The 13,277-nt window shown below is 51.0% G+C and overlaps 1 protein-coding gene across 2 annotated transcripts in view; it reads right to left on the bottom strand.

Annotated features, from left to right (window-relative positions):
- Ptprg (protein tyrosine phosphatase, receptor type G) overlaps window positions 1-9,617 on the bottom strand; it is a 685,269-nt gene extending 675,652 nt beyond the window's left edge. For both annotated transcript variants that reach the window (XM_013346852.2, XM_026779901.1), the window contains exon 1: window positions 8,767-9,617. In XM_013346852.2, the coding sequence (XP_013202306.2) occupies window positions 8,767-8,851 (85 nt within the window). In that variant the 5' untranslated portion in view covers window positions 8,852-9,617. The remainder of the gene's footprint in view (window positions 1-8,766) is intronic.
- Window positions 9,618-13,277: the final 3,660 nt, after the last annotated feature.

Raw genomic sequence — 13,277 nt, 5'->3', positions numbered from 1 at the left:
CAGAGTGCAGGATGTCCCACAGAGTGCAGGATGCCCCACAGAGCAGAGTGCAGGATGCCCCACAGAGTGCAGGATGCCCCACAGAGTGCAGGATGCCCCAGAGTACAGGATGCCCCCACAGAGTGCAGGATGCACTGAATAATTGACTTGCTTAGTATACAAAGGTCACAACCCTCCCAACAACTCAGTGTGGAAGCAGCAAACCTAAAACTCTAAGAATCTTAGAAATGATTTAGCTAAAGATGAGGGGGAAAATACTCAAATATAGTCTAGGCTGGGAATGTGGCCACTTGAAAACGGCCCTGGCTTTAACCCCCCGGGCCACTCACATGCCTATAACTAGGAGACAGAGGAAAATCGGGAGTTGAAGATCATCTTCACCTACACTGCAAGTTCAAGGCCATCTTGGGCTACATGAGACCCCAACCCAGGCCACAAAGAAAGGAAGGTAGGAAGGAAGGAAGGAAGGAAGGAAGGAAGGAAGGAAGGAAGGAAGGAAGAAAAAGAAGAAAAATAAGGTGAAGGTTTTGACTAAGATCTCACAGCTGGTAAGTAGGCTCCTTGAAGCTAGTTTTACGCTATGGAAAAAAAAAAATCCAGAACCCGCATTATCTCCTGCCAAGTTTAACTATCTCCGCCAACCCTGCTCCTCCAGTGCTGGGTGATTCAGAACCTGCGGCCCACACTCCACACTCACATGATATATAGGATAATGAGAGGCACAACAGTCAAAGCCCCAAATGGTTCCCCAGTTGGGGAGACTGGGAACATGGCTCAGATGGTGAAGTGTTTGCCTTCCATGCTAGAGAACCTGAGTCTGGTCCTCAGAACTCAGGTAAGCAAGATATGCACGTGTAGTTAGCAGTCTGTGAACTCAGTGCTAGGGAGGTGGAGACTGGTGGCTCCCTGAGGCTCCATGGCCTTGTCCAGTAGGCAGATCTTATCTCAAAAAAAAAGAAAGAAAAAAAAGGTAGAGATGCCTAAGGGGCAGAACCAAAGAATGCCCTCTGCTTCCACAGGCACCTGCACACACACACATGGGCACACCCACCGACAAATACACTCGAACTAAATGAACAACTAAGTTTTTAAGATAGAAAAGACAATCTTAAACGAGAACAGTATGCCTCCGCTCATCTATGCCTAGTAAAATGCTAACAATTGTCTCCTTTATCCAAACTCCTCCAGATAATATTCCAAATGCGCCGGAGACCTCAGGAGCAATCTCAGTGTGAGAAACCAGAGAGCTCTCAGATTCGCATAGTAACTGATAGGAATTCCTCAAAAGTATATACCCACTGCCCGATCCAACAGCCTGCTTCTCTGCTCTGCTGCAAAGTCAGCAACATAGTATCACAGGCCCAAAATAAGAGCACTCGCCCTATTTTCTCTGAGGAAGTGTTACATATTCCATGAACTGCGCTTTCATTTCTTCCTTTTCAGTTAGATTTCGGCAGCCAACTGTGTCACTCCCCCAAAATAGCTCAACTGAGCAGTTTAAAATCGCATTTTGTTGTTTGGCCAGAAAAGCGCCGTGCTATTCTGACTTGCGCCTTCAGAACTGGAACCAGAGGGCAGGAGCTGTGGCTAGCATGGTGTCTCCTGCACACGCTGCAGGTCCAAAACCCTGAAACAGAGACATTAATGGGCAGAGCGCAGCACAGGTCCAAAAAGGGAGATGGTACCCAATACCACTGCTGGTTCTCCCTTAGTCCAGCCCACAAAAACCCAAAAAGATGATCACAGAGCAAGGGTTCATCAGCTACAATGAAGTCCAAAAAGGACAGAAACGCTTGCTAAGAGCTGTTGGAGCCGGCTGGAGCATCGGTGAACCACCAGTAGTGTGTCTGCCTGCCACACTCGCACGAAGAGCTGAGTCTGGATCCCCAGCATCCACACGCAAAGCCTGCCACTGGGACACAAATCTGTAATTCCAATCCTGGAGAGGCCAAGTCAGGAAGATTGCTGGGGCCTGGCAGCCAGGCTAGCCAAAGAGGGGAGCCCCAGCTTCACTGAGAGACCCTGTCTCAAAATACAAGGCAGAGAATAATTAAGGAAGACACCCAACATCAACATCTGCCCTACACACACACACACACACACACACACACACACACCCCTCAGGGTGCATGACCAAGCCACTCCTTGTACCTAGGGATCAGAAAGATTGTTGTGTCAGGTTAGCCGGAAACACATGAAGTTGAGACTGGTGTACAAAGACCACCACAGACTCGAACAGGTGAAAGGCAGCCAGCTTGCCTGCCTCCACTGGCCATGCCCTCCATGCTGTCCTGCCTCCTCCACCCAACAACAAAGGCCAAACAGAAACCCATTGTATATTTTCTTATCACTAAGTAGTCATCCTTTCTTGGTCCAGTTTTCTCTTTCCAGTATACTCCTATCCAAACTCTTCCATATTCATAAAAGAAAAAACGGTTAAATTATTGAGTTATTATTTACCACACATCGCACTAAATCCTTGAGCACTTTACCCCACCCACTGCATAAAGACCTAAGGAGACGTGGTAGCAGCACTATTCCTTGGCACTAATGGGGAGAGAAGAACAAGGCACACGAGAGGGAAATCACTTGTCTCCAGTACACAGCTAGAGGAGAGGTAGGCCGGCTCTGGAGGACAAACTCCTACTGACTTCTCTACATTTGTGTACAACTCTCAATGGCAACCTAGGTTAGGGAAGAATAAGAAGAAGAAGAACAATAATAATGAAGTATTAACAAGTGCCAGGCTCCTGTAAGGTGCCTCCCTTGCTACAGTACGGTAGCGCTCACTGAATGATTGACAGAAACCGAAGTTCCCGAGCAGTCGGAGTTGCCTCCTACACAGCACCCCAAGAAGAGCAGTCATACCCCCGTTCCCACAGAGCAGACATCACAGACAGCATGGGATCACCAGGCATTCATCCTCCTCCCTCCAAGAAGCATTTCCTTAATATTTTTTAAGATTCATCCTATCAAGCGCAACTGTCAAAATCCCTCAAGCCTGCACAGGCCTGGAGACATCTTGTGTTAAAGCAGGCTTTTGTTTTGTTTTTCTGTCAAAACACCAAACATTTTGTTACAAACGATAACAAGTAAAATGGCCCGTCCAAGGCTAAGTGTCCCTGAAGGGCTCACTCAACCCTCTAGCTACTTAGAGCGGCACTGCACAGCCAGTGTGGAGAAGGCTAAGAAAGAACTCTTTTCACAGGTAGGCACTGCAGTGCACAGGAAGAGGCAGGTGGACCTTTAGGGGTGTATGGCCAGCCTGGTCTACATGCAAGCTCCAGATTAGCCAGAGTTAGATAGTGAGATCTTTCCGTAGTATGAATAAGCCAAGGATCTGTTACATGCTCCCATCAACACACACACACATACACACACACACACACACACACACACACACACACACACGGTAGCTTCAACATTTCTGTGTAACTACAAATGACCTTGAATTTCTGACTCCCCCCTCCAAGTGCCAGCACCCAGATTATACATGCTGGAGTCCATCCCAGAGTTTCTTTCACGCTGGGCAAACCCTCCACCAACTGAGTTGTATTCCCAGCCCACCAAGGTTTTTTCTCCAAGTGTAATTCATCTAATCTTGCTACAAGATAGTTATCTTTTAAAGAGATTAATACTTGGCTAGTCCTGAGGATTTGGAACCAGAGAATTCAAAAAACGGGGCTGTAACAAATACAGGATTTGGAATGCAGTCTTTTAAAATGTCTTTATCAGTGCTAGGAACCAAACCCAAAGCCACTGCAAAATACCCTGTTATTTAGTCATCTTTTTAAAATTATAATGCTGCATAAATGTAGCACATAAATAAATAAATAAATAAATAAATAAATAAATAAATAATGACGCTGGTAACAGGTAACTCTTCCACACAGCGACACCTGATTCCGAGGGCACAGGGGACTGACTGACATGGCTTCCCATGATGTTCTCAGCAGGCAAGAGGATTGCTCTCATTTCTTCAGGGGGAACAAGAGGCCTGTGCTCTCTAACCCTGTCAAGACTTCCTGCAGATCTAGAGTAGCTGACCGTGATGTAAAACGTGCCCACTTAGTGCTGAGCCAAGCCAGAGACCAACGTTCAACTTCAGGCCTGCTGAGAGCGCTCTAATGAGAACAGCTTTATACCCAGGTCCCTTGCTCTGCTGTACAGAGAGCTACTACCTTGACCTAGATCACGCGCAGCGGGAAATTGAACACAGGGAACTTCTTCCTTAGCTTCATTGTATTACTTGAAACACATTGACTCTTATTCCTTGCACGGGTAGAGACAGGATCCCAAGGCCGATGATGACCAATCAGGACCCGAGAGTGGTCAACCTGGCACCAAGGCAGATCACAGGCTGACTGGAGGATGTCACCACTGTAGATGGAACTTTGGGATCCGTAGGTCTTCCCACAGAGCTCCAAGTTATGAACACAAGAGATACGGCCTGAGATGAAAGTGTTGATTGTAGGCACGCCTGTCTTCAGCACCTTGCATAGCATGGCCCCCTGGGGCTACCATCAGAACATTGAACAGAAACAGAATAAACGCCACCAAAGGCATATTTTACCACCGAAGGCATGGTACAGGCCAGCTCGCCTACTTGGTTTCATGGCCTTTCCAACCTCAGGAAGGTGCAGGTAAGTGCCAGATTGCTTCTGTGGCTAAAGATGGAGGCAAGAAAGGGAGAGCAGGGACAAGAGGCAGTACAGCGCACCGTGTGACACAGACATTCCTTTAACTCCAGGAGATTTTATTGCCAACTTAGGAATAAACAACAGAAATGTTAAAATGGGGGGGGGGTTGTTTGTTTGGTTTGGTGGTTGTCTTCTATTTTGTATTTGCTTTTTCTCACAGCATCAAATCATCAATACTTCCTGGACATTCATTTAAGCAACATAGTCTCTGCTTCAGTGTAAACAGTATTATTCAAAGTCCTTCTACAGAATGCCCCCGTCTTCAGGTCAGCCAAGATGGGAACGTACTCTGTTTTGGAAGGACCCAAGTATGCCTTCGTGTATTTGTGCCTGTTTGTGTTTAGATTCTAACCTCAGCAATCCTCACCAAAAGCAATGTCTGAAAGGAGAGATGGAAGATTTGATTCTAATCGTGTGAGCGGGACTGGGCGTACAGACGAGATAACAAAGTCTTCTTTCTCACACGAATATGTGGAAGTGAGAAACTTGTCAGACCTCACTTCTAAGACGAAGAGTGAAGACTTCCAAAATCTACTCCTAGTCTCTGCCTGAGGGGGTCCCAGGCATGGCCATTGAAATGCCCAATTCACATATGTAGTAGCTAGAGAAGCCTGTCGCTGGACCAGCTAGGATTCACAGGACATCGGATGTCAATCACTCAATTCTGACCCATTCAGGACAAAAGTAATCAGACTCCTCCTTCTGAAGTATTCCAACAGCAACCTGCTAGATACAATGTCATCACAACACAGGCCATCAGAATCGAGAGAATGACTCTAGCAGCCAAAAGAAATTGATTTTTTATGAATCTGTATGAACAGCTAAAGAGTGCAAATTAATTTGGGGGGGGGGGCAAAAGTTAACCCTTTCAAGTAATCTACTTTACATCCTGTCGGAGGTGATTCAGTTCCCAGTGTCTGGAGATAAAGACAAAATAGTTATGTCAACCACTCAAAATTATACTTAAAATCTTACGTTTGACAATGGGCCTGTAACCCCAGCACCCCTGAAGGTAGGAGGATTAGGGATTCAAGGCCTACCTCAGCCCAGCTCAGGTTAGAGGCCAGCTTGAGCTAGATAGTAAGCTTTGCCTTCCCAATCCAGGCGCGCGCGCACACGCGCGCACGCACACACACACACACACACACACACACACACACACACACGCTAGTGTGTTGAGGAGGTTGGGGATCTAGAGGAAATCACTGACAACTGTTGAGGCTTCAGAGGAGATATCTAAGAATCGACTATGTTATCTCATGATTTTCCACACTAATATTTTAGAACTAGAAAAAAAATGTGAAGTGCCCACTGTCGTGTTTGATAATCCTTCCCTCAGCACTCTGAAGGCATCGTTTGTAGCACCAGCTGTGGCAGCGATCCCACACTCGCCACGCCGTTAAGAGCCATAACCCTGCTTCCGACCGCTGGAAAACACCCAAGCCCTAGCTACTTCCAAAGGCCTCCCTAAACCACAGCAACTCTGAGTTCTGAACAAGAGCTGGGGGCTCACATGCAGCTGAAAAGTCGGTGGGATTATAAAAAAAAAAAAGAACAAAAATAACCAACACGAAATTTCAGTTAAGAACTCACAAGGAGGACCCTGATGAAAAACAAAAGAAAAATAAAATGTATCCCAAGACAAACGTTAAACGTTTCCGAAGCTATGGCAGCAAGAAGTGCCGGGTCCCAAAGCGACAGGTCCCCCAAGGGTTTTCCAGCCTACCACGGGCGGCAGCATTGAGCTGTGGGTACCGCCTAGCACCGGATGTCGCAAACCCCCAGCCAGGGCACCTGTACGCGTGTGCCCCGACCCTTTGGTGTGTGCAGGTGGTTGAGCCAGTCTAGAGGAAGCTGGAGCTTGACAGGTGGCTCTGGGGCGCCCCCTGAGGTCCAGCGGCCTCAGCAAACCTAAAACCAGCATCTCCCAGGGCTGTGATATTTTTTACTTTGACTCCAAAAGCTGCCTTCCCTGTGCCTCTTACAAACCGCCCTTGGCTTCTGGGGTGAGGGTAAGGGCTAGTTGCCTGGAAGGCTGGGCAGGAACGACAAATGAGACCTGAGATGGTTGAAGCCTCATCAAGGCGGCATCCCTAGCGGTCCCATACTGGGTTGCAAGCCTCCTCAGGCACCAGAAGAAAGACATTGTAGAAACACTGGCTACAGCCCGGAGGGGTCAGCCAGAAACGGAATTGGAAATTTCTGTTTTGCGAGGCTGCCTCCCACCGCCCCTATTAAAAAGTGTCCCTCACTAGGCTCGACCCCGAGCGCACTCAGCTGGCAAGTCTCTGGGAAAAAAAAATCTTGTCAGAGACAGTGATAAAAACAAATGCTGTTCCATGGTCTCTAAGGGAGAGAAGTGCTAATTCTCAGAGGAGATGCTCCTCGGTGTCTACTTCCATTGAGCCAGGACCCCAGGATGCAAACCCTGGGCCTCCGGTGAGTAGGCACTCACACCCTGACCGATCCTCGAGCGGGGTTTCTGGATTGTGCCAAGAGCTGGGTTGACAGCTCCGGAGACCGGAGGATATGCTGAGGAAAAGGGGGCATAAGAACCCGCAGTATTTTGTCCTCTGCTCCTCACAACCATCCTCGAACCTACCAAGAAGGGAACACTCGCTGCCAGTCCTCTTAGAGCGGGTCCCTGGTGGTGTGGGGGGGGGGGGGAGCAGCGAGGGTCCTCACGCCTGACTCCTAGGTGCAAGACGGGCTTGGGGGTACCCGCTGCACCAAAACCCCGCGCTCTGGCAACCGAAGCACAAGCTGTTATTAACCAGGGAAAGCGGAAACACTGGGGCACGTATCTTTTTCTTGATTAGAATAACCGCCGCCTCCAAATATCCCAGAACGGGCGGATGAGAAAGCAGAAAAACTGGGTGTTCTGTCCTTAGGTGATCGAGGAAAGAAAAGCAAATCGCGCCCTCTCCCACCCTTTTCCCCCAGCCAGGACAGAAGATGTGGCCTTCACCCACAGAGAAGGATCTGGGCAGCTTGAGGGAGGCTTGGAGCTGCAGCCCTCAGACTCGGCAAGAGAAGAGGCTGGCCTCTGCCCTCACCGAAGCGGGGGAGGGGGGTTTGAAGGCTGGGAGTGGAGGGTCGCAGGCGGCACACGGCTACGTGCAGTGATTTAGGATTGTCGTCTGTGGCCAATATTATTCCAGTCTTAACCTACCTAGAAAAAGAGCGGGTCTGGGTCTGAATCTGGTAGGCACACTCAGCCTGCAAAAGGGCAAAGATGAAGGGAGGCAGGGCGCGCCAGACAGCAAAAAAATCGCCCGGACGCCAAAAGCAACCCAGCCGCCGACCCACCCCTTGCACTTGGACCCTGCAGCCCAGCCCTTGAGAGTGGTACTGACAGGGGCCGCGAGCCCCAAAAGGCACCGATCTAGCCAAAAACCCCTGCTCCCTGTCTTCCAGCAGCCCCCAGGCCCCCGCATCCAGGGAGCTGTCTCGCGCCGGCACTGAGGCGTAGCCCGCACCTCAGCCCGGAGCAAGGCTGAAAGGAGGTGGCCCCGGCCCCGGCGACCAGAACGCGGACTGCTCCTCACATCCTGAATCCTCTGCAGCCAGCCTCCGCCAAACACCACCCCCCTACAAAGGGTCAGAGGGATGCAAAACGAGCCTCCGTTATGAGCTCCGTCCATCCCCGCCGGAGCAATGGGAGCATCCCAGATTACTTAAACCAACAGAGCATCCTTCCCACAGCCAGTCTCCCCAGACACCCTGCAACTCTAGCCCTCCGGATGGCTCCGGATCAGCAAAGCAATCCCCCCACCTCTCCACCCCTCGACTCAAGCTGCTCCAAGCTTCCCAAGCTACAGACAGGGCAGATCTCAGTCCCCAATCCTTCACAGCCCGCCACTGCTTCTGCCCTCCCCGACTACCAGCCTCCTAGAACACTGCCCGAGCCAATGAAGCAGAGCCCTCTTTCCTCCCCGGCAGCCCGGCCCCCCTTCACCCTCTCCGCGGTCCCTAGACTGGCGCCCAAGCTCCGCGCCCCGGCGACAACTCCGCATACCCCGCGCGCGCGGGCCGGAGCCGTGTCCCGTCGGCGGCCCTCACTCACCCGGGAAGCACACCACATAATGGAGCACAGAACTGGTGATTTTCAGGAACAAAATCCACCAACACGGTTCCAGTAACCTCCGCATGTCCGAAAACGCACATCGAAAAAGAGAAAAGCAGGGGGGTAAACTTGTTGAATAAGTTCTTGCTTCCGAGCGAGGCTCCGCTAAACCAGAAGGCTTTCTCGGCTCGCCCGCCACCACACAGGCTCCCCACGCTCGGCGACCGGTCCCGCAGGAATCCTGGATGCTGCCAAGCGTCCCCGGGAAAACCTCAAAAAGTGACCGGGGATGCAAAGCCACTCTAGGGACGATCCTCTCGGAAGAGAAGGGAGGCTTTCTGCTCAGACACGATTCAGCCGGTCGGGCAGGGCAAGGAGAAGGCGCACGGCGGCAGCGCCCGGGGCCCGGGGCAGTCAGGGACCGCGGGTGGCGGCGGCGAGCAGCGGAAGAGCCCCAAGTTGAGTCGGCTGCGCAGCGCAGCCCGAGAACCGGCGGGCGACGGCGGGGCTGTGCGCTGCACGGCGGCTCCGGGCTTCAGGCGGGCAGCTCCTTCCAGGGCCCCGGCAAGGAAGGAGGCATGTCTGCGAGCGGGGAAAGGGAGGGAAGCGGCGGGGCGGAGCGCAGAGCACCCCAGAACAGAAACGGCCGGAGGAGCGCAGAGAAACACAAAGGATCTCAGAGGGGCGCCGGGGCGAGGGCGCCTTCAGTCCCTGCTCCTGAAAGTTGTGGCTCCGGCGCAGGCTGGGGAGGAACCGAGAGCGCGGGGCTGGAAACTGGCCATGCCTCCATACAGGAAGTAACATGTGAGCATGAATCCTGGCAGAGACTTTAAAGCCGGCGAGCGGGCGAGCAAGCGAGCTGGGGGCGCGCGGCGGCGGGGGCGCGCGAGCACGGGCGCGCGAGTACGCGCATCCCCGGGCTGCCGCCGGCGGGCACGCGCACTGCACTCTCTTAAAGCGGCAGCGCTGGGCTCACGCTTCCAAGGACTTGCACTATTGGCCTCTCCAGGCGTGCCCAGGGCAAAGGGTGTAAGGTTAGGCAAGCTGGTAGCCGTGGTTCGGTCTAGGACAGGGAAGAGACCGGCTATCTTCTGGGGTCAACGTGGCTCTGCTCCATTTGGGAGCTCTTAAAAACAAGCTTTCTCCGCGGATTCGGAGAGCTCTTTGGCTGGAGTAGCTCGTGGATCCGGGACTTTGGGGAGAAGGGAAGGGTAGCGGGGTTAGAATCTGGGGGCGAAGGAGGGGCTGGCAGCTACCTTTTTCATGGAGAGGGGACTTCCTTACGGCCCTACCTCCTAGACCGTGCCTGCACCCCCTACGTCCCTTTCCTGGTGCATTCCAGGCTAGGAGACAAAGCCCAGCGGCCTTTGCACTCTGGTTGCTTTGAGATTTGATTTTTTTTTTTCTTCCCCTTTCCGAGCTTCTATTGGCCGAGCCTACGGCTGGAAGATGGGGTGGGGGTGGGGGGTCAATCCCAGGCTTGCAAAATCCAGCCTCAGTTCTACACTCGCTTTCCCCAAGCCACGAAGGTCTGTGGCGGAGTTTACCCAACTCTCGCTCCGGAGAGAAGGTGGCTGCACCGTGGCCTGGTTGGGCAGAGGACGTGTGAAGTGCGCCTCTCACCCGGGGCAGAGGAAAGCAGCACCCCAGGGCAGGACTGGATTTTCCGGCAGCTTCCCTAGGAGCCACGCTTTAAGTAAGCTACATGGGAGAGGCATCCGGGGGAAAAGCGAGGACTAGGCTTATCTGTAATGAGTTTTGTCCCTTGGCTCTTACTGAGATTTTTATCGCTTGGGCTTCCCAGCAACTTATTTTTTTTCCTCCCTACGTCTGTGCTAAAAGGGAGGAAGGCCGGCTTTTGACTTTTCGCTTTTTTTTTTAAATTAAATTTGTAATTGAACCATTGTAATTTTAAGGGTTTTTTCCTTAATTTTTCTGCCTCTCTTTGAAAACAATGTGGACATGTTTTTAAAGTGTCCCCTTGCTGTTTCATTCCACCGCGGCATGGTCCCACACCCACCCTAACAACCCAACCGGATGTTCTTTGGGTTTTCAAATAATATACAGATGTCCTGAGAGTCTGCAGCATGGTGTGATTAGGAAAGCAGTTTCTCACACACACTTTCCAAAGAAAAGCCTTTGAGAAGTTAGGTTTGGGGTGACAAACTAGTAAAAGCCAGGAAGTTCCTGGGCAGGGCCCCCAGCTCTATGTTTAGCCAAACCCGTCGAATGCCCTCCCGGGGCTGGGCAATGAGACCGGTCTGCTTGCTTTGGAATTTGGTTTTTCCTGACATTATTGCAATCGAGGGGCCAAGGGAATGCTTGTGATGACCAGTTACCTTGAAAGTCGTGTTGGATGGAGGGTATTCAGGTACCAATGAGAGTAAGATAGGTTGAAATGACCCATTCCTCCTCCTCATCGCCCAGTTGGTGGGACTGAAATCTCAAGATGCTCAGCGTCCTCAACTGAGCTTTATCTGTGGAACGAATGTCATAGGAGCTGCCCTTTGCACAACGCTGGGTTCTTTCTATACCCTGCTGGTTCAGCAAGTGGACTGTGCACCCACTCGGCTGGGTATACTGAGACCAAGACATGCCAGCCTGTTTGCCTCACCTGGGGAAAGTCCAAGGAGGGAGGGTTTGAGAAGACATTAATTGTGACCCGCAAAGAACGGTCTCCAGGACCCCAGCTTGTTCAGCTTCAAGATCATGCCCCTTACAGTATATGGGGTGCTGTGCTAATATGTTATATGACTTTAAGTCTGTCCTGGCTGTTGCCTGTGCTGGGACCCCAGACTAACACAAATAGATATTGAAAGCACACCTCAAGCTCTATAGGATCCCAAAACATCCAAAAGTTTTACCCAGGCGCATCTGCACGGGCCTGTAATCCCAGCCCTCAGGAAGCGGAGGCAAGAGAATCACAAATACAAGACTAGCCTAACTTCATAGCAAGACCATGTCTCAGAAAAGGTTTCTAAGTTTACCACAAAAATCCACGGGCCTGTTACACAAATGTGTTTTCGTTTCCATTCGACAATCAAATACATGGCACAAAATGATCTTGAGACCCACCTGGGCTTCCTCCTGGTGCCTGTGAGGCAGTACTCCTCTCTCGGTTGTTGTGGGGTGGTGCAGTGATCAGACCTGGAGGGAGGGGCTTGGAACCATGGTGACCACTTAAAAACTGCAACAGAAGACACTACTACTGATAGCAAATTCCCCCCACACTTACACACTTATTTTCTCTCAGCCTGGGAGGGGTGGAAGGGAAGGTGGGCAGAGCTCAGGCGCTGGGACCGAAACAAGGTGTCGATCAGGCTGGACGGTTCTCTTCCAATCTCGTGGGCACAGAACTCAGCTCCCAATGACTGTAGGAGAACAATGCTCGTCCTTACTGGCTCTTAGTCAAGGGATGCTTTCATTTAGAATCCCTCCAGCACAATGGCTCTCGACTTCTCTAACGCTGCAACCCCAACCATAAAATTATTTCGTTGTTACTTAACTGTAATTTTGTTACTGTTACGAATTGTAAATATTTGCTATGCAGAATATCTGATGTGTGTGACCATGGCTGGGGGGCAGGGCACAACCCACAGGTTGAGAACCACTACTCTAGAATCTTGGTAACTTCCTTCTTCAAAGCCAGTAAAAAAAAAAAAAAAAAACCTTCTCTTTTGACTAGACGTCTTTGAGAGATCATTGCACCATTTTTATACTGCAATGCAGTCCTACTAAAGGAGTAGCTATCCAGACACATGGGAAGTGTGTCTTCACTTTCATGAAGAGGGAATTACATATCAGAGACTGGGCATCTTGGAAACCACATTAGAATTCTGTCTACCGTGGTTCTGTGACCTAGCAGGAATACCAGTGCTCCTTGCTGTATGACGCCTTACAGCCCAATAAACCCATCATAAATTTTATATATACCAGCCTGGTTTGTTGGCACACACCTGTAATCACAGGATTCCAGAGGCTGAAGTAGGAAGATCATAAGTTCGAGGCTCACCTGGCTACACAGTGAAACCCTATTCTAGGGTATTTTCTGTTCCTGTGATTAAACACTGCTCAGCACCAACCTGGAACTGCGTACTTGGGAGGCAGAAGCAGGCAGATCTGAGTTCAAGGCCAGCCTGGTCTACAGAGAGAGAAAGTTCCTGGGCAGCCAAGGTTACACAGAAAAACCCTGTCTCAAAACAAAACAAACTCTACCAACAACAAGAACAACAACAGAAATTTGGAGAACAAATGGTTTAATTAGTTTACAAATCACAGTCCATCAGTTCTAGAGGTGGGAAGCCAAAGCAGGAACCTGAAGGCAGGAAGTGAAGCAGAAGCCAGCCACGGAGAAAAGCTGCTTACTTGCTTGCTCCCCACAGCGTGCTCATCTGCCTTCCTTTGTACACCCAGGACACCTGCCCAGGGGTCGCACTGCCCAAGGTCAGCTGCCCCCCCCCAGCAATCATTAATCAAGAAAATACCCCCGAGGCTTGCCTACAGGCCAGTCT

Source organism: Microtus ochrogaster, chromosome 6, assembly GCF_000317375.1.
Source record: "Microtus ochrogaster isolate Prairie Vole_2 chromosome 6, MicOch1.0, whole genome shotgun sequence".
Taxonomy (NCBI): Eukaryota; Metazoa; Chordata; class Mammalia; order Rodentia; family Cricetidae; genus Microtus; species Microtus ochrogaster.
Note: the sequence above shows the minus strand (reverse complement) of the source record. Positions and strands in the feature narration are given on the sequence as shown.